The sequence below is a fragment of the Ruditapes philippinarum genome, unplaced genomic scaffold (assembly GCF_026571515.1).
Source record: "Ruditapes philippinarum isolate M1 unplaced genomic scaffold, ASM2657151v2 ctg3252_1_1_1_1, whole genome shotgun sequence".
NCBI classification, from domain to species: domain Eukaryota; kingdom Metazoa; phylum Mollusca; class Bivalvia; order Venerida; family Veneridae; genus Ruditapes; species Ruditapes philippinarum.
The window spans coordinates 105,244-129,720 of record NW_026851837.1 but is presented as its reverse complement, the minus strand read 5'-3'; the positions used below and the strand labels follow the sequence as shown (position 1 = coordinate 129,720).

The 24,477-nt window shown below is 34.0% G+C and overlaps 1 protein-coding gene across 1 annotated transcript in view; it reads right to left on the bottom strand.

Moving 5' to 3' along the window:
* Nucleotides 1-2,722: 2,722 nt before the first annotated feature.
* LOC132741014 (RNA-splicing ligase RtcB homolog) overlaps nt 2,723-24,477 on the bottom strand; it is a 29,750-nt gene continuing 7,995 nt past the window's right edge. Inside the window, 13 exon segments of the mRNA XM_060729093.1 lie at nt 2,723-3,066; nt 3,496-3,538; nt 4,252-4,371; nt 4,878-4,988; nt 6,129-6,317; nt 7,283-7,458; nt 9,669-9,828; nt 12,997-13,103; nt 15,470-15,519; nt 16,611-16,794; nt 17,321-17,393; nt 18,114-18,260; nt 20,212-20,327. Coding sequence (XP_060585076.1) covers nt 3,002-3,066; nt 3,496-3,538; nt 4,252-4,371; nt 4,878-4,988; nt 6,129-6,317; nt 7,283-7,458; nt 9,669-9,828; nt 12,997-13,103; nt 15,470-15,519; nt 16,611-16,794; nt 17,321-17,393; nt 18,114-18,260; nt 20,212-20,307 — 1,521 coding nt within the window. The 5' untranslated portion in view covers nt 20,308-20,327 and the 3' untranslated portion in view covers nt 2,723-3,001.

Sequence of the window (24,477 nt, the reverse complement as noted above, 5' to 3'; positions counted from 1 at the left end):
CCAACATAATGGTTTTGCGACCCAACATGGATCCAGACCAAGCCTGCGCATCCGCGCAGTCTGATCAGGATCCATGCTGTTCGCTATCAGTTTCTTTACTTGTTATACGGTTTGTAAGCAAACAGCATGGATCCTGATCAGACTGCGCGGATGTGCAGGCTGGTCTGGATCCATGCTGGTAGCAAACCCACTATGTTGGTTTTGTCGTGACGCGGCTCATTTTATATTCACTATATAACAACATGTGAGTAGGAAAAAACACTGTAAAACCAAATGCCATTAAGATAAAGAAGCATGTTAAATTACAGCCAATTTGTTATTTCCTTTAATAAGATATTGCCATCAATATATTTCTTGTTTTAACAAGGTTTTACATAAGGTAATTTCAAACATATCAAAATAAATGTACATGTATTAGTTTTATAAGCAGTACTTAGAGGATCTATATATATTTTAAGGGTTATGAAGCTATATCTTATGACATATTCAAAATATGATATTGGTAAAATTATGTTGTTTCCATAACCTGATGATCGATTTCGCAAAAGAGTTGTAACATAGAAAGTCGCAGTTATTCAACACACAAATATTTTATGTCAACAGAAAAAATGTCCTGGAACAAAATATTAAGCTGCTATATTCAGCAGGTACCATTTAGCAATGAAGTCATGAATGTGGTATTTGCTCTTAAGGAAATATACCAATATATTTCATTCACACCTCACCTTTTTTTTTAATTATTCTTTTACAATTTTGTATTCTACATACAGCAGATTTATATTCTTATACACTTTAACATTATTATATATGTAAATTGAATTGCACTTACAAACAATGAATTTTAATTAATAGATTAACTGTTTATGTAATTACATTGTTAAAGGTACTCCACTGAAGTCTGAAGGTCTAAAAATACAAAATTTGAATTTCCTACATATATCAGCTGGGATTCTTAATAATGAAAGAAATGATATAATTAAAAATTGCAATTTTGTGCAACTACTGGATCAATTTGAGTGAAAAGTGTTGCATTAATCAATTTTCAGATATTTTTTCACAATTACAAGAGTTATTCAGAAAAAACAAAACAAAAACAAAAAACAAAACAAAAACGAAGTGAGTGAATGATTTAAAATTTTGTATACAAGTTATTTGTCTAGACCTATATTAAATGTGACATTAATCAAGAAAAATCAAAATAAACTGATTTGAACACTTCATCTGTTAAACTGCAAATATAAATAAATAAATATACCTTTTCTTTGTCCGTTAAAAGGAATTTAAATACATCATTTTCATTGGTAATGTTTTTTGTCTCAATATAATACAAAAATAAAGCACTTTTTAGCCTTGTGCATGGGGCAAATGACAATTGCTCAAAACCAAACATTTATCAGTTTCTATTATCACAATTTACTTAAAAGTAAAATATTTAAAGCAGCACATCTCCAGAATCTTGTTGATATTTATAAAAGCTCAAAATTTTACTGTTGTCATGTACACAAAATGGTGACCCTAGCCTTAGGCACTTTACATTTGAGCCGCGTCACGACAAAACCAACGTAATGCGTTTGTTACCAGCATGGATCCAGACCAGCCTGCGCATCTGTGAAGTCTGATCTGGATCAATGCTGCTCGCTTAGAAACCCTCTAACAAGTAGAGAAACTGATAGCAAACAGCATGGATCCTGATCAGACTGCGCGGATGCACAGACTGGTCTGGATCCATGCTGGTCGCAAACGCATTACGTTGATTTTGTCATGGCGCGGCTCATTTGTAATATGAACAGAATTTACCAGGCTAATTTTTCCCCTCTCTTCCTTAATAACAATGTATTAGTAATATGAATTTTGGTGATTAAAAAATTGTAAATTTTGTCATATAGTGCATATAATAACACTTTTACCTGGACTAATTATAAATTACTTTAATTACATGCATTATTTTCCTGTGCTTTATTTCTGGAAAAATTATTTTTCCTCTTCTAGAGATGTACCGTTTTACTTCCATTTTAAAAACATATAACAAAAATTTCATTTTCACAAAGTAAAATCTGAACCATTCTCTACATGTTAACACTAACAAGACCATTTACCATATGAAATACTTTTGAGATATTAGACAATATCAAATATAGGCATCTTATTCGTTGAATTCGAGCCAAATCGGTTTGACACTGACCAATTACATACAACCATCTTGATATTTATCTTTTTTCATTTGGTTTACATACCGAACACAAAATTATAAATTGACATACATGTATAAACCTTTCATTTCTGTCTTCAGTATCTTAACATACTGTTCTCTATAGTATAGAATGATTTTGCTCCTTTTCATGGCAATTTACAGGCCTTGCTCTTTAACCTGTATCACCCAAAATATCTTAAGTGGACTTGTCTATCTTTCATTCTGGACAAAACCATTTATCATTTTTATATACAGATGTGCCATATGATCTTGTTCTGCACATGTAGCATGGATAAAATTTGTTTCTGTCAGCAGGCTCAGAGTTAAATTTGTTGTAAGATTCTTGCCAAGTGAGAAATAATTATGTTGATGACTACAGACCAATTCACCTATATACCTTTAACCAGTCATTTTCAGCATTAAAATATTATGTACTTAAAGCAGTGATGAAATTAGTACATGAACCATTTCCCAGAATTCTTTATCATTATGATTATTAACACACAGCTTTGGCAGAATATAAAAAAGGCCGTTAACATCAGAAAATCTCCAAACATGTATAGAAAATTCAATAAAATTGATAATGATGAGAAGAACATTGTTCTTAAACAGACAAAGATATCCAGTCCAAAAATTAAATAAACTTGATAATGATAATACATGTAATAACATTATTCTTAAACACATGGAAGATTTCCCGGTCATTAAAAGAACACGCCCATTACAAGCAAGCTTCTCACGCCGGACACAATCACAGTTTGTGGAGGTTAGATTAGTCATGATATTGCACCAAGTAACAGTCACGTGACATCATCCTTTGATCACAGCGATTGGTCGAAGTTTGATAGCTTTCTTACTTATACCAGCCATATGACCTGAAATACAAGAACAGAGAATTAATCAACATGTATCTAACTGCCTATATATATAAACTATGAAACCTTGTTTTTGCACATATATATCTTGGTTAAAGACTTACTAGTCTTAATATTGAGTCATTTTTATTTTTTAAAAGTTCTGTATTTTCTGTGTTGTGTTACAATTTCCAAAAAGTAAGTTATTGGTCATACAGTTGAGCAATCCCTTGTGGTAGTACATTTATGGTGATTTCTGCAGAAGGAAAAACATTCATTTCTTAGGCATACCATGCAAATGATGCTCGATTTTATGAAAACCATTTTAAGTATTGTTACAAATGATTAACAGTGAACAACAATACGAAGAATTTTATACTATGATGCTTGAAAAGACCATTAACCATATGAAATACTTTTAAGATAAAAGATTAACAAATTTCAACTTACATGTATCAACAACATCTGTTACATTTTTATAAGATTGTGGTGCCTGAAATATCAAATATATATTCATAATTTACTGTCATAACCAACTCCTTTTGTAATTAATACAATCAAAATACCTCTTCACAAGTGTTAAAATCTAGAGAATCTCAGTTTACTTTGATATAGTATTCAAGATCGAAGCAATACATAAGCATTCTAAAAGATTAAATTATGACAAGTTTAAAGTTTACTTCAATCATATCCATTAGGTATAATGATAAGCCAATGAATGTAATAATCAAACTACAAGATTGTTATTAACTTATTTGCAGCACATGAAACCACAGCAATAAGAAAGCCATCATATACCATGGTCATAAATATTACTGTATACATGTAAAAATTTTAATACACATAAATATAACGCCTTATAATAAGTAATGGATAAATTGAACAAACATTTTTCAACACAAAACTTTAACCAAAATGTACTATGTAAGATTTATCATGCCTTTTCTTCTCTTTATTTAAATAAATATCAAAATATGTCAGAAGAGCACATTTAGTTTTTTTTTTTTTACAACTACAGCGAATAAAACTTTCAGTGGAATATTTCTGTGGTTTTTTTTAATACTCTTAATACATCTATATGTTAAATCTTTCAAAGCTAAGATTTGTTCAAACTTTAATCTTCATGTATCAACAAGTACATTAATATATTGCCTAAATTACCTTCAAATACAAGAGAAGAAAATAGGTGTTTGGGAATATATTTACCTCCTCCATGACAAGTTTTGGTGATGCTACACGTATACTGATTCCCTGCTCCTCCAGTGCATTTAATACATCTGTATAGTCCAAGTTACGTCGGGACTTAGCTCGTGACATTGCTCTCCCCTGTAAAACATTATACATGTATAATACACCTGTCCAGTAATTTGAACAGCAAAGCTTAATGCACTTTAACTTGTCAAAATTTACTTAAAACTTGTAGGTTTTTGCTGATACAACATTGCTAGGCTCAGATATTAACTCTATTATGTCCTAAATTCCTTACCATTAACATGTATGTGAAACTCATTAAATTTATCTTTTGCAAAATGAAAGAATGTATTGCATAAACATGAGAAGGAATTTATTTAAGTGTTATGCTTGTATATCAATCCATATACTTAAAGACTCTTTAATATTGTGATCTAAAATTATATATGTTTGTAAATTTGCTTTATAAAATACTTTTTAACTAAATAGGAAAAACAATCCCAAACTGGTTTTCAAAAGTATGAAATGGTGTGTTAATCTGTAAAGTTGTTTTGGCTTGTATCTTTGAATTAAATCATCATATCCAAACAAATGATTTTGTTGGGGATTCACTATTTTACAGGGATGCTAATTTTACTTACAGCACCGTGACAAGTAGTTCCGAATGTCTCATTCATTCCATGTTCTGTACCAGTAAGAACATAACTACATGTTCCCATAGTTCCTCCAATCAACACAGGTTGACCTGTCAACTGAAATCATTATAAGAATATTATATCTCTTACCCTATTGCTAATTGTTGAAATTTTATCATCTTTAACAAGGTTAACTGTTACTTAATGAAAGCATTTTTAATTTTTCACTGTCTTTAAGTCACACTATAAAGGTAAGTGACCCTCAGTTTGGTATTTCAGGCAAGAGTGGGCGAGTACGTGGATAGAAGTGTATATTCCCATCAATGGGAAATAACTGGTAATGTTACAATTATTCCATAACAAGCTTTATCACTCTTTGCATTTAACATTTGTAGGATAAATTAGGAAAATGATAGATCCCTAATCTGACCTTTAATTTTAATAACAATAGATTTAGCCACAAACATGGACATGTGCTCTTTTTGTTAATCATTATGTTGTGGTGAAATTCTGACTGTATTCACTTATCTAATAATTAGAATAAGACAGGTCAGGAATCTATGCACTTTACTTCAGTATAACATAAGAAATGTTATTGAATATGATGAAATTGAAAATGATTTTTTATTACATGCTTTTCGGTGGTTTATAGAAATATATCAGTGATATAAAACTGGTAATTTCAATGTTTGAAACAGTGAAATTACCACTTTGATAATTTCACTGTTTTGAATTTAAGCCCCTTACGTTGTTTCAATGAAATACCAGCGTGCACAATACTGGGTACCAACTTAATGACGTGACGTCGTAAATGACGTCACGTTGTATAATTATTTGGCGCGCTTTTCATTTAGTATTAGGTTTAATGTCTTTTTAAAACGTTTCTTTGCACATAATAAAAAGAAAATTTGTGTAGTTTAGGGTAAGATCGAAATATATTTCACCTTGTGAACACCAAAAGTTCATATTTCACTCGTGGCTGCGTCACTCGTGAAATATATCTTTTGGTGCTCACTCGGTGAAATATATTCCGATCTTACACTGAACTAAACAAATATCCTCTATATCATCATCATTCATACAGAAACATCTTTTACACATGTTCAACTTCTATTTATGATACTGTCCATAATTAATTTAAGAGATATATAGATGAAAATTTGAAATTAGTCAGCTAATCAGACTGCTATGGGTCTATATTGGTGACAAAGGCTAATCACTTTCGGTTCAGGTTAAGATTTAAAACAAAAGTCTTACCTGATAATCTACAGGTATAAGAGGATGATGTGGCGGGAAAGCTCTGGTCGAACCTTTCCTATGTACTAAAAGTGTCTTCTGCTTGCCGTCTAGAAAATGTTCCTCTACTTTAGCGATGTTGTGTGACACATCATAAATCACGTGCATGTCAAGGTCATCAGGGGTTGAATTGAACATCTTAGCAAAAGCCTGAAAGAAAATTGAATACAGACATTGTATACTTTCATAAATGTTTAAGAGATAAAATAAATCAGACAATACATTAATTCATCACAATTTAGTTTGGTATTTTAGACTGTTAAATAAATAGCACAAAATTCTGGAAAAGGGGAAACAATAACTCAGAAACAATAAAATCAACAAAATAAATGAAAAATTATAGACAAATTTGATTGAGCCTGATCATGAGGTATTTAGGAAATGTGCTACATTTATTACATGCTTTTCGGTGGTTTATAGGAATATATCAGTGATGTTTGAAACAGTGAAATTACCACTTTGATAATTTCACTGTTTTGAATTTAAGCCCCTTACACTGTTTCAGTGAAATACTAGCGTGCACACTTCTGGGTACCAACTCAATGACGTGACGTCGTAAATGACGTCACGTCGTCTTATTATTTGGCGCACTTTTTATTCAGTATTAGGTTTAATGTCTTTTTAAAACGTTTCTTTGCATATAATAAAAGGAAAATTTGTTTAGTTTAGTGTAAGATCAAAATATATTTCACCTTGTGAACACCAAAAGTTCATATTTCACTTGTGGCTGCGCCACTCGTGAAATATACCTTTTGGTGCTCACTCGGTGAAATATATTCCGATCTTACACTGAACTAAACAAATATCCTTTATCTCTCCTGCCCCTAGCACTGGCCTCAGCCATATTCAATCTTCTCCACTTAATCTGCAGGGATGAATGATTTAAAAACAAGAAAAATATAACAACACTGTAGTGAAGGATGGGGCAGCAGGAACCTATACAGCAAATTGCAAGGAGGTTATACAAGGAAACAATCTACCTTATATTTAACCCAAACAAGGCTTAATTTTGGGAAATGACTCCTCCAGCTTTATAGTCTAATATTAGAATATATATTTTATACTTGTACATAAGTAGTTTAAAAAAAATACCAATTTCAATATATCAAGTTTACCTGTCTTGCTAGGAAAGTCATACTGGATCTGTTGACCCAGGCATAGTTGGCTGCTCCAGCCATACCCTTGAGGTAATCTTGACCTTCCTGGGAATTGATCTTGGCACAAGCAAGTTGTCTATCATTTGTTAATATGTTGTCACGCTTCATTACTTTCTCCATCACAACCAGGGAATCTGAAAGTTCAAATGTTTTGTTTATTGCATACATGAAGTTGAGTAGAAATGGCATGGCCTTCTGTTTATTATTTGAGGTGTTTGGCAAGGTTCCTCACACAGGAAAACCTATTCAGATAAAGCTCCAAAATCAATATGCCTTAAAGGACATTCCACTCAAAAAATAAAACCTTTTTGTGGACTATCTATCTCGAGGGTAACTGTTTACGGCGGTAATGAGGCTCTGCCGAGTATCTGTTAAACAGTTACCATAGAGCTAGATATTCCCATCTGTACTGGCAGCCAGTGTTTGATTCTTTTTCTAGCATATTAAATGTCATTTATTTTCGGAACAGAAATTACAAAAACTGCTATTTTCATTACGCACTTTTTTCTTATAGTAGCATATGAACTTACAAACTTCATTCATAACGGTAAAATGACGTCATCCTTAGAACGCTATTCATTCATAAAGGGATTGCAGCAATGAGGTCATTTTAAGCATGCAACTTGTCTAACATGGGGGGTGTAAGACAGGGTTTTCTAGCACCAGTGTTAAAAGGAGATTATCCTGTCTGATATGCAAAAAGGCTGTTTTGTGACACCTATGCCAGTGCTAATGTTAAGGGAAGTAGAACTAGAAGAATTTTTGTCACAAAAACATAATTATGTCTCCCAAAACTATGTATGGTCACTCGTGTCAAGTTTCATTGAAATCCCACCAGAAGTTTGACCTGTGAAGGCCGGACAAGAATATTCTATTTTTAGCTCAGGCAGTTTTTGTGCAGGAAAGCGGAACGAGCTGGTGATGTGCACAACAAAAGATGGTACTGATCACTCCTGTAAAGTTTCCTTGAAATCCCACCAGTAGTTTGACCTGTGAAGGTGGCACAAGAAATTTTTATCTTTAGCTCTGGCAGCCATGTTGTGCAGCCAAGCCCAATGTGCGGGTATTGTGCAAAACTACAGATGGTACTGATCACTCCTGTAAAGTTTGGTTGAAATCCCACCATAAGTTTGACCTGTGAAGGTCGGACAAGATTTTTCTATTTTTGGCTCTGGCGGCCATTTTGTGCAGTGAAGCAGAACGTGCCTGTGATGTGCACAACTAAGGATGGTACTGATCACTGCTGTAAAGTTTGGTTGAAATTCCACCAGTAGTAAGACCTGTGAAGGCCAGAAGAGGATAGTGTATTTTTAGCTCTGGAGACCATTTTGTGCAGCGAAGGGGAACATGCCGGTGATGTGCACAACTAGGGACGGTACTAATCACTTCTGTAAAGTTTGATTGAAATCCCACCAGTAGTTTGACCTGTGAAGGCCGACAAGATTTTCCTATTTTTAGCTCTTGTAGCCATTTTGTGCAACGAAGTGGAACGTGCCGGTAATGTGCACAACTAGGGATGGTACTGATCACTCCTGTAAAGTTTTTGAAATCCCACCAGTAGTTTGACCTACGAAGGCCAGACAAGATTTTCTATTTTTTGCTTTGGTGGCCATTTTGTGCAGTGAAGCGAAACTTGCAGGCAATGTGCACAACTAGGGATGGTACTAATCTCCTGTAAAGTTTGGTTGAAATCCCACCAGTTGATTGACCTGTGAAGGCCGGACAAGAATACTCTATTTTTTGCTCTGGCGGCAATTTTATGCAGAAAAGCGGAACAAGCTGGTGATGTGCACAACTAGGAATGGTACTGATCACTTGTGTAAAGTTTCCTTATAATCCCACCAGAAGTTTGACCTGTGAAGGCGGGACAAGATTTTTCAATTTTTAGCTGTGGCGGCCATTTTGCGCAGCAAAGCGGAACGTGCCTGTGTTATGCACAACTCGGGTGATGGTACTGATCACTCCTGCAAAGTTTGGTTGAAATCCCACCAGTAGTTTGACCTGTGGAGGGCGGACAAGATTTTTCTATTTAAAGTTCTGGCTGCCATTTTGTGCAGCAAAGCAGAACGTGCTGGTGATGTGCACAACTACAGATGGTACTGATCACTCCTGTAAAGTTTGGTTGAAATACCAACAGTAGTTAGACCTGTGAAGGGCGGACAAGCTTAATGTGGACAGACGGACGTATGGACAGACGGCAAAGGCAAAAACAATATGTCTCCCAAAAATTTTTGGAGACATAATACACGCCTACAAACTGAGTAGCCAAGCTAGTTATTAAATAAAACAAACTATAATTTTCTAATGAACCAAATTCTTCATATAGACTTGATAAATTTATAACCTGTTGCAACTTGATGACCAAGTCCTCGACTGCCACAGTGGATCATTACACACACCTGACCCTTGAACTCTATTCCCATCTTTTTAGCAGCAAAATTATCTATTATTTCATCAACCACCTGAATCTCAGCATAATGATTGCCAGCACCTAGTGTGCCCAGCTGAAATATAATTTACTACATGTATTAACTTTTTTTCCTTCCCAAATTCATTTATGTAAATTACAGGAAATAAATTATCACAACTTTTTTATCTTATTTCTATAAAAATTATCAGAGTTTTCAATTTTTTTACTGAGGCAACAGATGTGCCAGAGAAAACAACCAATTTGACCAAAGGTCAAGAGGGATATCTAAAGGCTAATATTACAACCGATTTTAACAGTATTTTAACTGATGATATGAATTATGAATCTGTTAAAGGCCCATTATGCCCCAGAAATGCTTTTATTTTTCTTTCTGAAAAGCTTTTTATTTTTAATGTCCTGTTTTAGTTTCCAACAAGGGTGCCATAGTCACAAAAATACGCCGGTTTACGAAAGCTTTAGATGGAGAAAGGGGGCATTATGGATAAGTGTTATCTAGCAAGCAAGTTTTTATTCTTGGCACTGTGTTGTTAAATGAACCTTAAAACAAATCAGTAGGGAAGATATGCACAGGATGTGTGACCTTGACCTTGGTCGCAGGGACCTGAATTTTATGCACGGCACTCAGCCTCACAATGATGAACATTTGTGCCAAATTATATTGAAATCCCTCTATGCATGTAGAAGTTTTGCTCCAGACAAGCGTTTTTCTATGAACTCTAAGTGTGACCTTGACCTTTGACCTAGAGACTTGGTTCATGTGCAGGGCACTACGTCTCATGGTGGTGAACAATTCTATAAAGTAACATTAAAATTCCTCCATGCATGTAGAAAATATGCTGCGGACAACATCTGGATATTTAATCATCTCCAGTGACCTTGACCTTGCAAATATTAACCTAAATTAAATGTGTCACACCTGTAGTCATGATAGTTACCATTTGTGCTACAATCCATCAATAAATGATGACTAAATGGTCCCTATACACATCTTCAAATTTTTATCTGAACTCTGACCTCTATGTGTAACCTTGACTTTGGTCACAGGGATCTGAATTTTGCGTGCGACACTCAGCCTCACAATGGTGAACATTTGTGCCAAGTTATATTGAAATCCCCCTATGAATGTAGAAAATTTGCTCCGGACAAGCGTTTTTCAATGAGCTCTAAGTGTGACCTTGACCTTTGACCTGGATCATGCATGGAGCAATACATATCATGGTGGTGAACATTTCCATAAAGTATTATAAAAATTCTTCCATACATGTAGGAGATATGCTCCAGACAAAATCTGGATATTTCACCATCTTTAGTGACCTTGACCTTGCATATATTGACCTAAATTATATGTATCACAGCCGTAGTCATGATAATGACCATTTGTGTTACAATCCCTCAATAAATGATGATTAAATTGTCCCTATACACATCTTCATATTCTTATCTAAACTTTGACCTCTATGTGTGACCTTGACCTTGGCTGCAGGGACCTGAATTTTGTGCGCGACACTCTGCCTCACAATGGTGAACATTTGTGCCAAGTTATATTGAAATCCCTCTATGCATGTGGAAGTTTTGCTCCGGACAAGCGTTTTTCAATGAGCTCTAAGTGTGACCTTGACCTTTGACCTAGAGAATTAGTTCATGTGCGTGACATGGCTTCTCATAATGGTGAACATTTCTATGAAATTTCATTAAAATCCCTCCATGCGTGTAGGAGATATGCTCCGGACAAAATCTGGATATTTCATCATCTTTAGTGACCTTGACCTTGTATATATTGACCTAAATTATATGTATCACAGCCATAGTCTTGATAATGACCATTTGTTTTACAATCCCTCAATAAATGATGACTAAATGGTCCATATACACATCTTCATATTTTTATCTGAACTTTGACATCTATGTGTGACCTTGACCTTGGCCGCAAGGACCTGAATCTTGCGCGCGACACTCCGCCTCACAATGGTGAACATTTGTGCCAAGTAATATTGAAATGCCTCTATACATGTGGAAGTTTTGCTCCGGACAAGCATTTTTCAATGAGCTCTAAGTGTGACCTTGACCTTTGACCTAGAGACCTGGTTCATGCGCGCGACACTGCTCCTCATAGTGGTGAACATTTCTATGAAGTTTCATTAAAATCCCTCCATACATGTAGGAGATATGCTCCGGACAAAATTGGACGCCGCCCGCCCGCCCGCCAGGGGCGTTCCCATAATACGTCCCGTTTTTCAAACGGGCGTATAAAAAGTTACTCATAGGCCAATTACTTAATTCATGTTTTGCTTCTATGGCTCTCTGTAAATTAATGCAGTTATAGTAATTTAATATTTTGTATGGAAGTCAGAATACTACTTTGTTTACATTTTGCAACTTTTTTGACAAATAATTTTTTCATGCAGTACACTTTTGTTCAGGTGAAAAACAACTAACACCTCTAAAAGCAATATTTAAACACAATATAATTCATATTTGACCCTTTTTAAAGATTGGAAAATATATTTGTGTCTGAGGCATAGTGCACCTTTAACAATGAAAACCCTGCATTATCAAAACAAATTATTAGTTAGCATTCAAACTTTTCTATCATTCAAGGGTTTAAAGTGACAGTGTGAAGGTCATATGGCGACGTTTCCACCTTCAATATTGGAGGAAGACCACAAATACTTTTGAATATGTGTTATATAAGATATCAGCTGGTACACAAGTAGAATCATCAACCTCCAGTATATACTAGCTGGATAGCTTTATCACATGGAAAAATCTTAAGTCCCTAGCAAGATTAATACTCATTGGTATAGGTAAGTGATTAAAACTCAGCACTATTAGCACATTGACCGGAGGCCCCTGAAAGGGTACTAAGCATCAAATATAAACAATAAATATTGAGTCCCAGTCCTAGTTGAATACATAATGGTTCAATTAAGTATGACACAAAATGCCATTTTTGACAGCAGTATTCACTGATTCTAATGCATAAGCTCAAACATGATAAGAAGATCATCAGTTCAAAAAAACTTTTGGTATGTCAGTATTAAGCATATTTCATAGCAGTTACAGAAGAATTTCAATGGATGGCCATATGTATTTGCTCTAAATCTGATTTTATTTAAGTCACAAAACCTTTTCAATGAATATGGCCAAATTACAAAACAAGTGTGTCTAATTCAAGTATTGGTCTTTAGAACAAGTTTGACTGTATATAGCATATTTCACAGGAATTTATTCAACAGAATACCTGTGGAAGACCTCGTTTCTTGGCTCTAGGACTGACTTTAGATGGATCAGCTTGTAACATCCGGCCATATTCTTCACAATGTTCTTTGTCTTCAGCCCATATATAACCTAGTTTGTAACAAAATATAACAGTTTTACACTCACTATGTAAAAGAATGATCAAGTTTGTATACAGCAGATGATAAGGCAATTTTCAGATGTAGGAGAAGAACAAAAATAAGAGACATCACTCTATCAAGTCTTAACAAATGTTAAAAAATATATATATTTGAATGAGTAACCATCATTAAAAGGGGTGATCCCTAAGAAACTAAATATGTAAATGAAAACTGTGGATTTGGTTTAATTGAGTCTGTTTGTGAGGGATAATGGAAAAGTGCAACATCACTCATGCCTACAAGGGACCCACTTTAGAAGTATTCAGTCTTCAACACTTAATGTGCTGAAATAAATGATTCTGAAGAGTAAGCTGTACATTTTTCAGGAATTAGTTTTTCATTATATTATTACAGATTCTTGTGTCTGCCAATACTGCAATATTCACTCATTTTTGACATAAGTCAATCAAGAAGTTAAAAGGGTAAGCTTTTATAAACAAAGCTCTACTTGTTACAAACATAGTCATCATTATGACACATGCTATTAAGTGATTATTGTCTGGTTTGTATTTTTCACACCTCTGCAAGGGAGAGACGAAAAATTAATATTCAAGATAAAGAAAGGATAATAGCGTGAAAATTGCTGTCGGGGGCTGAAATTTTACTTTGAGATACTGAAAATCTCGAAATAAAAATATCGAGATAAACAAATATTTCGAATATAGATAAAGAAGGAAGAAAATCGGGACTTTCAAAATTTCATCGAGATAACGAAATATCGAGACAAGAGGGCCATGATGGCCCTGAGGTAGCTCACCTGTACAAAGGCCCCGGAGCGGGGCCAGTTTAAACCCCAGGGCTTTTATTTGAACAAACTTGAAAGACACTCATTAGATGATGTTTCACGATGTTAAGTTTTTACTACACACATAATGAAAAACAATGATCTCCCCCCCCTTCCAGCAGGGCCAATTTTCACCCAAGGGCTTTTATTTGAACAAACTTGGTAGACACCCATAAGAAGATGTTTCATGCTAAATATCTTAGCTCTAGCTCTTTGGGTTCTTTAAAAGAAGTTATTTTAAGTTTTTACTATACACATATAGTTAAGACAATGACACCCCTGGGGCGGGGCCAGTTTTGACCCCAGGGCTTTTATTTGAACAAACTTTGTAGACACTTACTAGAAGATGTTTCATGCTGAATATCTAAACTCTAGCTATTTGGGTTTTTTCAAAGAAGATTTTTAAGTTTTTGCTATACACATATAAGGAAAATCAATGACCCCCAGGGGCGGGGCCAATTTTGACCCCAGGGCTTTAATTTAAACAAACTTTGTAGACACTCACTAGAACATGTTTCATGCTTAATATCTAAACTCTCGCTATTTGGGTTTTTTCAAAGAAGATTTTTTAAGTTTTTGCGATACACATATAAGGAAAATCAATGACCCCTGGGGCGGGGCCAATCTTGACCCCAGGGCTTTTATTTGAACAAACTTGGTAGACACCCATTAGAACATGTTTCATGCTAAATATCTTAGCTCTAGCTCTTTGAGTTCTTTAAAAGAAGATTTTTTAAGTTTTTACTATATGCATAAAGGGAAAATCAATGACACCATGGGGCAGGGTCAATTTTGACCCCAGGGCTTTTATTTGAACAAACTTGGTAGACACCCATTAGAACATGTTTCATGCCAAATATCTTAGCTCTAGCTCTTTGGGTTCTATAAAAGAAGATTTTTTAAGTTTTTACTATATGCATATAGGGAAAATCAATGACTCCCTGGGGCGGGGCCAATTTTGACCCAAGGGATTTTATTTGAACAAACTTGGTAGATATTCACTAGAAGATGTTTCATGCCAAATATCTAAGCTCTAACTCTTACGGTTTTTTTAAAGAAGATATTTAAAGTTTTTTCTTTCGGTTGCCATGGCAACCAGAGTTCTGCATGGAATTAAATTCTTTGAACAATTTTTAAAGGTGACCACCAAAGGAACATTCCTGTGAAGTTTGGATGAAATTGGCTTAGTGGTTTATGAGGAGATGTCATTTAAAGTAAAAGTTTACGGACGGACGGACATACCAATTTTTGATGTTTATGAGGCAACTCAGCTCATAAACACCACCTGGACCAACGTCCATAAGCAAAATAAGCTCATAAAAACAAAAAAATAGCTCTTAATTTGAATTTTATGAGTTTTTGTTCTTTATTTAACTACGGAATGAAGCTCATAATAATCAAATGTTTGCTCAGACGGTTGGACGGAAGGACGCCGGACGAAAGCGATCACAAAAGCTCACCCTGTCACTTTGTGACAGGTGAGCTAAAAAGTGATGTCGAGATAACGATAGTTGACTGTATATAACATCTACCTTCTCTCAATGACCAGTCCATTCCCATCTCTAAAGCTTCTTCAAGATCTCTGAAATACATAAAGATAGAGTCATCTTTAACAGGTGGATCAAGGTTTTTTTTTGCAATTACAAATGTATTCAGAGTTCATATGTGAAGATAATTTAATAGTTGATAATTAAGAGCTGTTTCTTCTAAGCATACAAAAATTACCAAGTTCAAAATGCCACAATACACAAATTGTACCCATATCAACTGAAACGGTATTTGTTCTGCACATTCACAGGTCATTCTCTGTTAAAATGGACAGGAATCAAATGAGCCGTGTCACGACAAAACCAACATAATGGGTTTGCGACCAGCATGGATCCAGACCAGCCTGCATATCCGCGCAGTCTGATCAGGATCCATGCTGTTTTGTTATCAGTTTCTCTACTTGTAATAGGGTTTGTAAACGAACAGCATGGATCCTGATCAGACTGCACAGATGCGCAGGCTGGTCTGGATCCATGCTGGTCGCAAACCCATTATGTTGGTTTTGTCATGACAGGAATCAAATTAATTTGAATAAAGCTTTATATTTTTGCCTGTATATCTGTTGTTTACAAAATAATTGTTTGAATTTTTGGTAAAAATAACACTTGCAAAATACTGTATGAAGGAAAAATGTTCGTGTATTTTCTAAAGAGCTACAGGTTCATGCCCTAAACCAATAATAAACCGTTAAGATCCTGCTTTAAATATCAGCATAATATTTTGTTATATACATTATTCATGACTTGTACATTAAATAAAAGAGACATTCTATATTAAAATTATTTTGAGAATTGACAATAAGGTTATGAAAGTAACATAATTTTACTGTAAATAACTTAAATAAGATAAATCTTTATATCCTTTTATGTTCATTTAAAAGATGAAAGGGGTTAAATAATGGGGAAAAACTACACAACCAAACAATAGAATGCTTATGCTACATCTTTTTTGGGTTATTTCAATTACAAGAATGGTAAGAGTTAAATTACCAAACATATATGCAATCAATCTTTAGCAATATACATACAAACTATTCATTTATATATACATAACACACATTCAAGATTTCTATTTTTAGTAACTTTGTTTTTTTTTAAAGATATACTATAATAGTTGCACACTTACTTTGCATTCATGGGTATAATTCCTTTGGAGCCTACACCTACAGGTATATGATCAAACAGGCACTGTGCTAGCTGTTCCTTCACAGGTTGTACATCTTTCTCTGTGAGGTTTGTCCTTAACAAACGTACACCGCAGTTTATATCAAAGCCCACACCACCAGGGGAGACAACAGATTATACATTATATTATAATTAAAATAAAATAGACATTTCATTAGAATAGTGTCACATTAAAAGTGACCTTTTGTAAAATGAGCATATTATTTTAACAAAATTTTCTAATTTGGACTTTTTCCCTTTCTATAGTAGAGCATTTTTAAATATTTAATTATGCTTCTACATTGTTTTTTTTTTTTTTAATTTTCTTATGTTTGTTTATTGATTTGTTTCTTTTAGTTTTACGTCACACCAACACAGTATAGGTCATATGGCAACTTTCCAGCTATACTGGTAGAGGAGGACCTCGACGCCCTTCTGTACATTATTTCAGGCACACCTGAGTAGAAAAACTAATGTTCTGTAAGGTAGCTGGATAGCTTCCTCACATGAAAGAATCCAAAGTCCCTGTGGGGATTTGATCCCACAGCATTTAGGTGAAAGTGGTTTGTAATTAAAGACCTGAACCATTTGGCCACAAACAACCCCTTTCAAGTTTATCAATTTATATATAAATTGTCAGTCAGTAAAAGACCCAAACAATATTACACTGAAGACTATTGCAAAAGTAGATGTTACCAATAGCAAAACCATATCCACTATGTACATCTGGCAGACCTATAGATCTCTGAAAATATAAACATATCCTTCTATATAACAATTCATAAGATAGTCATGTATGATCAACAAATAAACATTGTGACCAATTTTGACAACAATAGGTTATAAATCATATTCAATAAAATGTATTTTCACTATGGTTAATAAATAAGAATGTTACTTATGTACAGAAAAAAATTCAAAATAGTGAGTTCAAATGTCTCAGCAAAATCATATTACCTCTGTGTTTCTAAGGCCATCCTTAAAAAAATGTTCGTTTGCAGTAACACGACCGACTCACAAAATTTGCCCCTACTCAAAATTTTTTTTCATGGTCTGGATAAAAAAAATTATATATTTTTTATGAATCAGAAAATAATGCCTTGTGCTTTGTTTTCGTTCTTTTAAAAGTTAATAGAAGAAATAAAATGTAGGTCTTATTAAATTAGAATTCAGTTATCAATTTATTAATTGTTACCAGATTATCAAAGCATATATTGTCCAGCATTTTGAAATTCTATGTTTATTTGGGAGTACAGTTCAATAAAAAAACAACATTTTTTTAAGGATGGCCTAATGGCATTTTCTTGCCATAACATCACTTCCACAGATCTATTTGAAGAAGTTGTCAGTATCTTGTTGAGCTTTGACAATTACTGGTAAATTAATTCAGATACACTGTCAAACTTTGACTTAACACATACAAAACAACAATAAATACAACTGTTGACACAGACAGGTAAATTACCCCAACAATGCCAGGTAAGGCAGCAACATTTCCTATCTGTTTCATTCCAGGTAGAAAACCACCATATCCACCACTCCTACATGACTGCTTCAGTTCATCAAACATCAGTTTCTCCAAAACCTCATTCACAAAGAACAGACCTTCAACCTGCAAAACAAATATCATTCTCATAACCTAAGATCTACATAACAAGAACAAGCATTCAATCCCACTTCTGTGTGAAAAGTAAGTTTATTTACTCCTGCCATACCTTAAACCTTTATTTGTGTAGTGATTAAGGATTTCTTAACTTGCACCATTTGTCTAATGCATATTTAATTAATCTCTTAACTTTACCATTTGTGTACTACATAATTATTTTATTACAACCTAATGTTGTACCATTTGCATAATGCATACCTAATACAACTTAACTACCACAATCTTTGTAATAAAAAACCAAAAACAACCTTAACTTGTGTCATTTGTGTAATGCGCATGTTAAACAACCTTTACTTCAAACCTAATACAACTTCAACTTGTGTCATTTGTGTAACGCATATGTAATAGTACAACCTTCACTTGCACAAATTGTGTAATACAAACCTAATACAACTTCAACTTGTGTCATTTGTCTAACGCATATGTAATACAACAATAACTTGCACTATCTGTTGAACACATATGTAAATTAACCTTACTTTGTACCATTAATTTTGTGTTATATATACCGTAATAATTCTATTTAGCGCCCATCCTCCAATAGACGCCCACCCCCCATATTTTGGACAAAAAACGGCCATTTTTCAGCCCAAAGTTGAAAAATTAACTGCCCCTTTTAAACGCCCATCCCCCGATTTGAGTACAATTGAGCTTACCTTTACAATTCAAGTTTCCTCATTTTCGTTTTCACGTAGGAACAAACTTCCCTTTTCTTGTCTTTTTTTCCGTAAAGTTTATATGTACACGGTATTTCAATGCCACCACCTTTTACAAAAGTTCCTTTTGATGACGAACGCGGTTCTCCAAGTATTTCGGCACTGATTTCTACAATAAGTCCATCTTTGAATAATTTTGTAAAAGGCTGACATAATCCCTCCGGTATATGTCCAACAAGAGATCCATTATTTTTTACGATAATTGCGCTATCACTATGTTCATTTTCTGGTTCCAAATTACACTGAAGTAAAGTTCTGCCTGGGCATGTATATTTGTAAACGTGATATCCCTTAATAACAGATTTAATAGACACAAGCATAGGTGTTGCCATAATTCAATATGTTTTGTGTATAAGATATGTATACATGTATAAAAAATAACCATTCTGAGATGCCAAAACTCACGCGCCTATTTCATTACGTCAGCAAGGTCAACGTGCGTGGTTCAATGTATTGGGGCCCAACATGGGATATTAGTTCTGATTAAAATTTTTTTGAACAATAGATGATTGTCTTTTTATATCAAAATCCCACATCAATCCCTTTAGGAACATATATGCTTGTGTCAGTAAAATCGGTCAGAACTATTCTTACTTTTTTTTAACAATTATATTGGCGGGTAAAAAATGCATAATGATCGGACTCAAAATATTCCATTGACTTTTTGAATTGTATAGAACATCCCAGATTACAGAGTAAATTGGTAACCTTACATAAATATTTCGTTGGGAAAAATCATAATATTTTTGCAGTCAAAATGCGTGAGGCTCATTTTTCATCCCGTGCTCGGATACCGGACTCTACATGCACGGTATTAAAGTGCGGAAAAGAACAGACTTAAGCCGTAATGTTACGATACCGAAATCGACTTTAGCGTTGTCTGCAATTATAAATCAACATCCGCTCTATCTTCGGAGTTCTTTTTATAGTTATGAGGGGTGAGTGGATTTATAAAGCCTTGCTTAGAAAATTAGATTGTCTTATGAAGATGCGTCTCCAATTAACGCCCATCCCCAACTTTCGAAAAGTCTATGATTCTAATAAAAGCCCGGGCGCTAAATAGAATTATTACGGTATATGTCATTTAACCCGAGCCTGCAGCATTTGTGTAATGCAAACTTAATCACTCTTTAATAATACAAGCTAAAACAAGATATATGTAACTAAACTTATTGACTTACATTCATGTTGTCTACAAAGCCTTTCTTTATTCTCCATGCACAGTTTCCAACCTTCTCCAGATACTTCAGTTCATCCTGGTAAGTCCTTACTACCATTTTGTCGTCTCAAAAAGTTGCTGTCAAAGAAATAATTTCAACTATTAATCAGCCCACAATATATTATAATGGTTATTAAGGTATGTTATAAAATTAGAAATTCTGTTTGCTGTTATGTTTTATCATGCAACTGCTATGGTAACTGCCCGATAACACTTGCCTGATAATTATTTTTGATATCAGGTCAGTAACCTAATAACAAAAATAAGCCCCGCCCATTTTAACGGACTTTTTTCAATTGCTTATATTCTTATTTTCATCAGCATGTGAATTCCACAATGTAATCTCATACCCTTACAAGTCTTGAATCAAGACGCGATATTTATTTTTTAATTATTTCGATTTCTATTACGAATAAATTAGATAGCGAATAGTTTTAGCACCAACTAAATGAAGTGACGTCATAATTTATATTGCAAATGACATCATCGATGTTCACGTCATATTATACATGTAATCATAACAAACAGGCTGGACGATTTTATTTGAGAACTTGTAACTGTTTACTTTATTTTGCCGGATTATTATTTAATAAATGAACAAATTGTTTTGTTTAAAAAATAAGACACATGTTTGTGTAGCTTGTGTTTGATTGCCGATTTGACTTTTCTTTGATGAACTTTTGAATTTGACAATTCAAGACAAATATTGCAGTAAAGTTTAGTTTATCATCAAACTTTATGTGATTCTAAGTGGATTTTTGGATGGATGTTTAAATTAAAGGTAAGAATTTTATCGTATTAGGCCTACATTCTGTTGCATCTTTTATCCGAGTCGAAAGAAAAAATGGCGGCCATTTACAAATTCTAAGTTTCAGGGGTGGAGGAATTTGTTTTCAAGAATTATTTCTTTGAACAAAAATCACCCTATTCGCTATTTAAAAAAAGATTTTTTTGTAATTTTTACAGTTATTATGTAATACATGATAAATAGAAAAACATGCTACTGTCTTTTGATATCAATTTTATCAGGCTCAGCTGATATGGGCAGAAAGGGCTCGGCAAGCCTCGCCCTTTCTAGCCCATATCAGCCTCGCCTGATAAAATTGATATCAAAAGACAGTAGCATGTTATTCTCTATGTAACAGATTTTCTTTAATGTAGATTATTTACTACATGTACTTTTTGGTAGCTATTAAAAACATTATTTAGTATTTATTCTTGCTATTCAGTGGTTTATAGAAATAAATCAGTGATATAAAACTGGTAATTTCACTGTTTGAAACAGTGAAATTACCACTTTGATAATTTCACTGTTTTGAATTTAAGCCCCTTACGTTGTTTCAGTGAAATACCAGCGTTCACAGTACTGGGTACCAACTTAATGACGTGACGTCGTAAATGACGTCACGTTGTATTATTATTTGGCGTGCTTTTCATTCAGTATTAGATTTAATGTCTTTTTAAAACGTTTCTTTGCATCTTACACTGAACTTAACAAATATCCTCTATATATTTCACCTTGTGAACACCAAAAGTTCATATTTCACTCGTGGCTGCGCCACTCGTGATATATACCTTTTGGTGCTCACTCGGTGAAATATATTCCGATCTAACACTGAACTAAACAAATATCCTCTATATGTATTATATAGAATTGAGAAAGATACATGTAAGACTGAAATCGAATAATGTATTATAAATACATCAGAAAAAGTTCAGAAAAAGTTGTGCAATCCAGATGGAAAACAAATAAATTGTTGATAAAGGTAAAGCACTGACGGCACCAATGTAGATTGGTACAATAAAGTGGTCAGTCCCAAAGTTTCATAAATTCATACATTTTTAAATAAAAATGTTTTTATATAGTCTATTTAGTTTAAAACCTTTGCTAAAAGCAAACTTCAAATAAATTTTATATTAACCAATCAACATCAGTAGTGAATAATACAAGAGCATTAATTTTATGATAGATAACATGTGTTGCCTGATGACAACCAATTGTATGTTGTAGCTACTGTGTAGCAGGAGACACAAAATATATAAACAGGCCAAAACACTTTTTAATTCAAGGGCCATAACACTATAAACAAGCAATTATCATAGTATTGCAAGCAATCCATAAGTCCCCTACCGGTAAGAGCCCAAGCAACATTCTGAAGGGCCATTGGCCATTCACTTATGTTCCTATTTTAAGTAAATTTGTTGAAAAAGTTCTTTAAAAGTGATCACAGGAAACAGTTTTTATGTACAGACAGACGGACTGAAGGACACTCTAAAGTTATTTTTTAAACATCCCTGTTATCAAAATATAACATATTAAAAATCCTATCATGATTGAAGAAGTTGGAGTAAAAATTACCAATTTCTCAAAAAAAAAAGTTCAAAAGGGGCATAATTCTGGAAATAGTCTTGCTAGAGTATTGAACACTCACAAATGTTGAGTGATAATAAGAAACATTTATATGAAGTTTGAAGTAGATACATTCAGAAAAAGAGGTTATTAAAATAACAATGTTTTTTCATGAAAATTTTAAGTTCAAGGGAGGTAATTCTGATAAATTTGTGCTAGAGTTGTAAACCTTGTCACATATGATGTGGTTGATTACAAGCAACTTATATTTAAAGTTTGAAGAAAATACCTTAAGAAATAAAATACTTATAGTGAAAAAACTTAAAAACTTAAGAATCAGAAATCTTGAAATTCAGTCTATTTGTTGCCATAGCAACCAGAATTTTCAACATAGGAAGAAAAGAAAAAGACGTGCATAATCTCCATACTGCCATCTATCCATATATCAAGTTTCATTAAAATATTTTCAGTACTTTTTGCGTTATCGCGGGATCCAGTTTTGTGGACGGACGGACTGACGGACGGACAGACGGACGGACTGACGGACAGGACAGACGGACGGAGGGTAAACCTAAAGTCCCCTCCGGTAAACCGGTAGGGGACTAACAAGAGCTGTCCGTAAGACAGCGCGCTCGACTTTTTTATTGCTTGCCAATAAAAAAAGTTTTTGCAGTAAAAGGCAATACAAGAATCTCTGTATTTTTAAAGTGAACAATGGCCATGAGCATTAAGATATTTAGTGAAGAATTATTTTACTGAATTGTGTGATACCCTTGAACACTGCAGCAAAGTTTGAAATGTTTAAGTCAAAAGAGGGCTGGTAAGAAAGAAAAAAAAACTGAGTTGAGCCTTAAATAAATTTAATAGTATTAAACCCACTTTGAGAGAATAAGGTATTTTTACGTCACTCAGAACACCTTGGTAAAAACTTAACCAAGATTCTAAGTCGATAAAAGGCCTTAATTTTTAAAACAAATCCTTGACAGAGTTACCTTCTCTTGCGTACAGATGGGGGTAATGATGTGAAATAGCATTAAAAGTTTCAAAGCAATATCTCAAAGGGTTAAGGCAATAAGTGGATTTTACCCATATTCAATGTATTTTCTAAGTCAAAAAGGGGCATAATTCTGTCAAAAACCTTGACAGAGTTATGTCCTCTTGTCTGTTGATGAAGGTCGTGATGGTAAACAAGTATGGTCAGTTTCAAAGCAATACCTCAAATGGTTTTGAAATAAAGTGAGGTGGTACAAAAAACTTAACCAAGCTCAATACACTTTCTAAGTCAAAAAAGGGCCATAATTCTGTCAAAAACCTTGACAGAGTTATGTACTCTTGTCTGTAGATGGAGGTTATGATGGTGAACAAGTATGGTAAGTTTCAAAGCCATACTTGTAATACTTCTGAAATAAAGTGGGGTGGTACGAAAAACTTAACCAAGGTGTGACGCCAACGCCGACGCCGACGCCGACGCCGGGGCGAGTAGGATAGCTCCCCTTTTCATAGAAAAGTCGAGCTAAAAATCATTCAACTGGAAAACCCGTTAAATATGTGCAAGAACTTGAGATACCGATCAATCCTGTAAAGTTTCATTGAAATTGCTTGAGAGAAGTCGTCAGGACAAAACCTTAAAAAGATATAAAAAAAAATCATTAAAGGGCCATAACTCAACAAGAGCTGTCACAGGAGCCAGCAAAGCTCGACTAATAAAATACTGGACGCAGTAAGTGAAGGAGGACAAAACTATGAAAGAAAATCAATTATGTATAATTATGTATTAAGTTATAGTAAAAAAACATTTGTTAACATAAATTCCAAGATCAAGGGGAATAATTCTAGAAATTGTCACACTAGAGTTATGAACCTTGTCACACAACATGT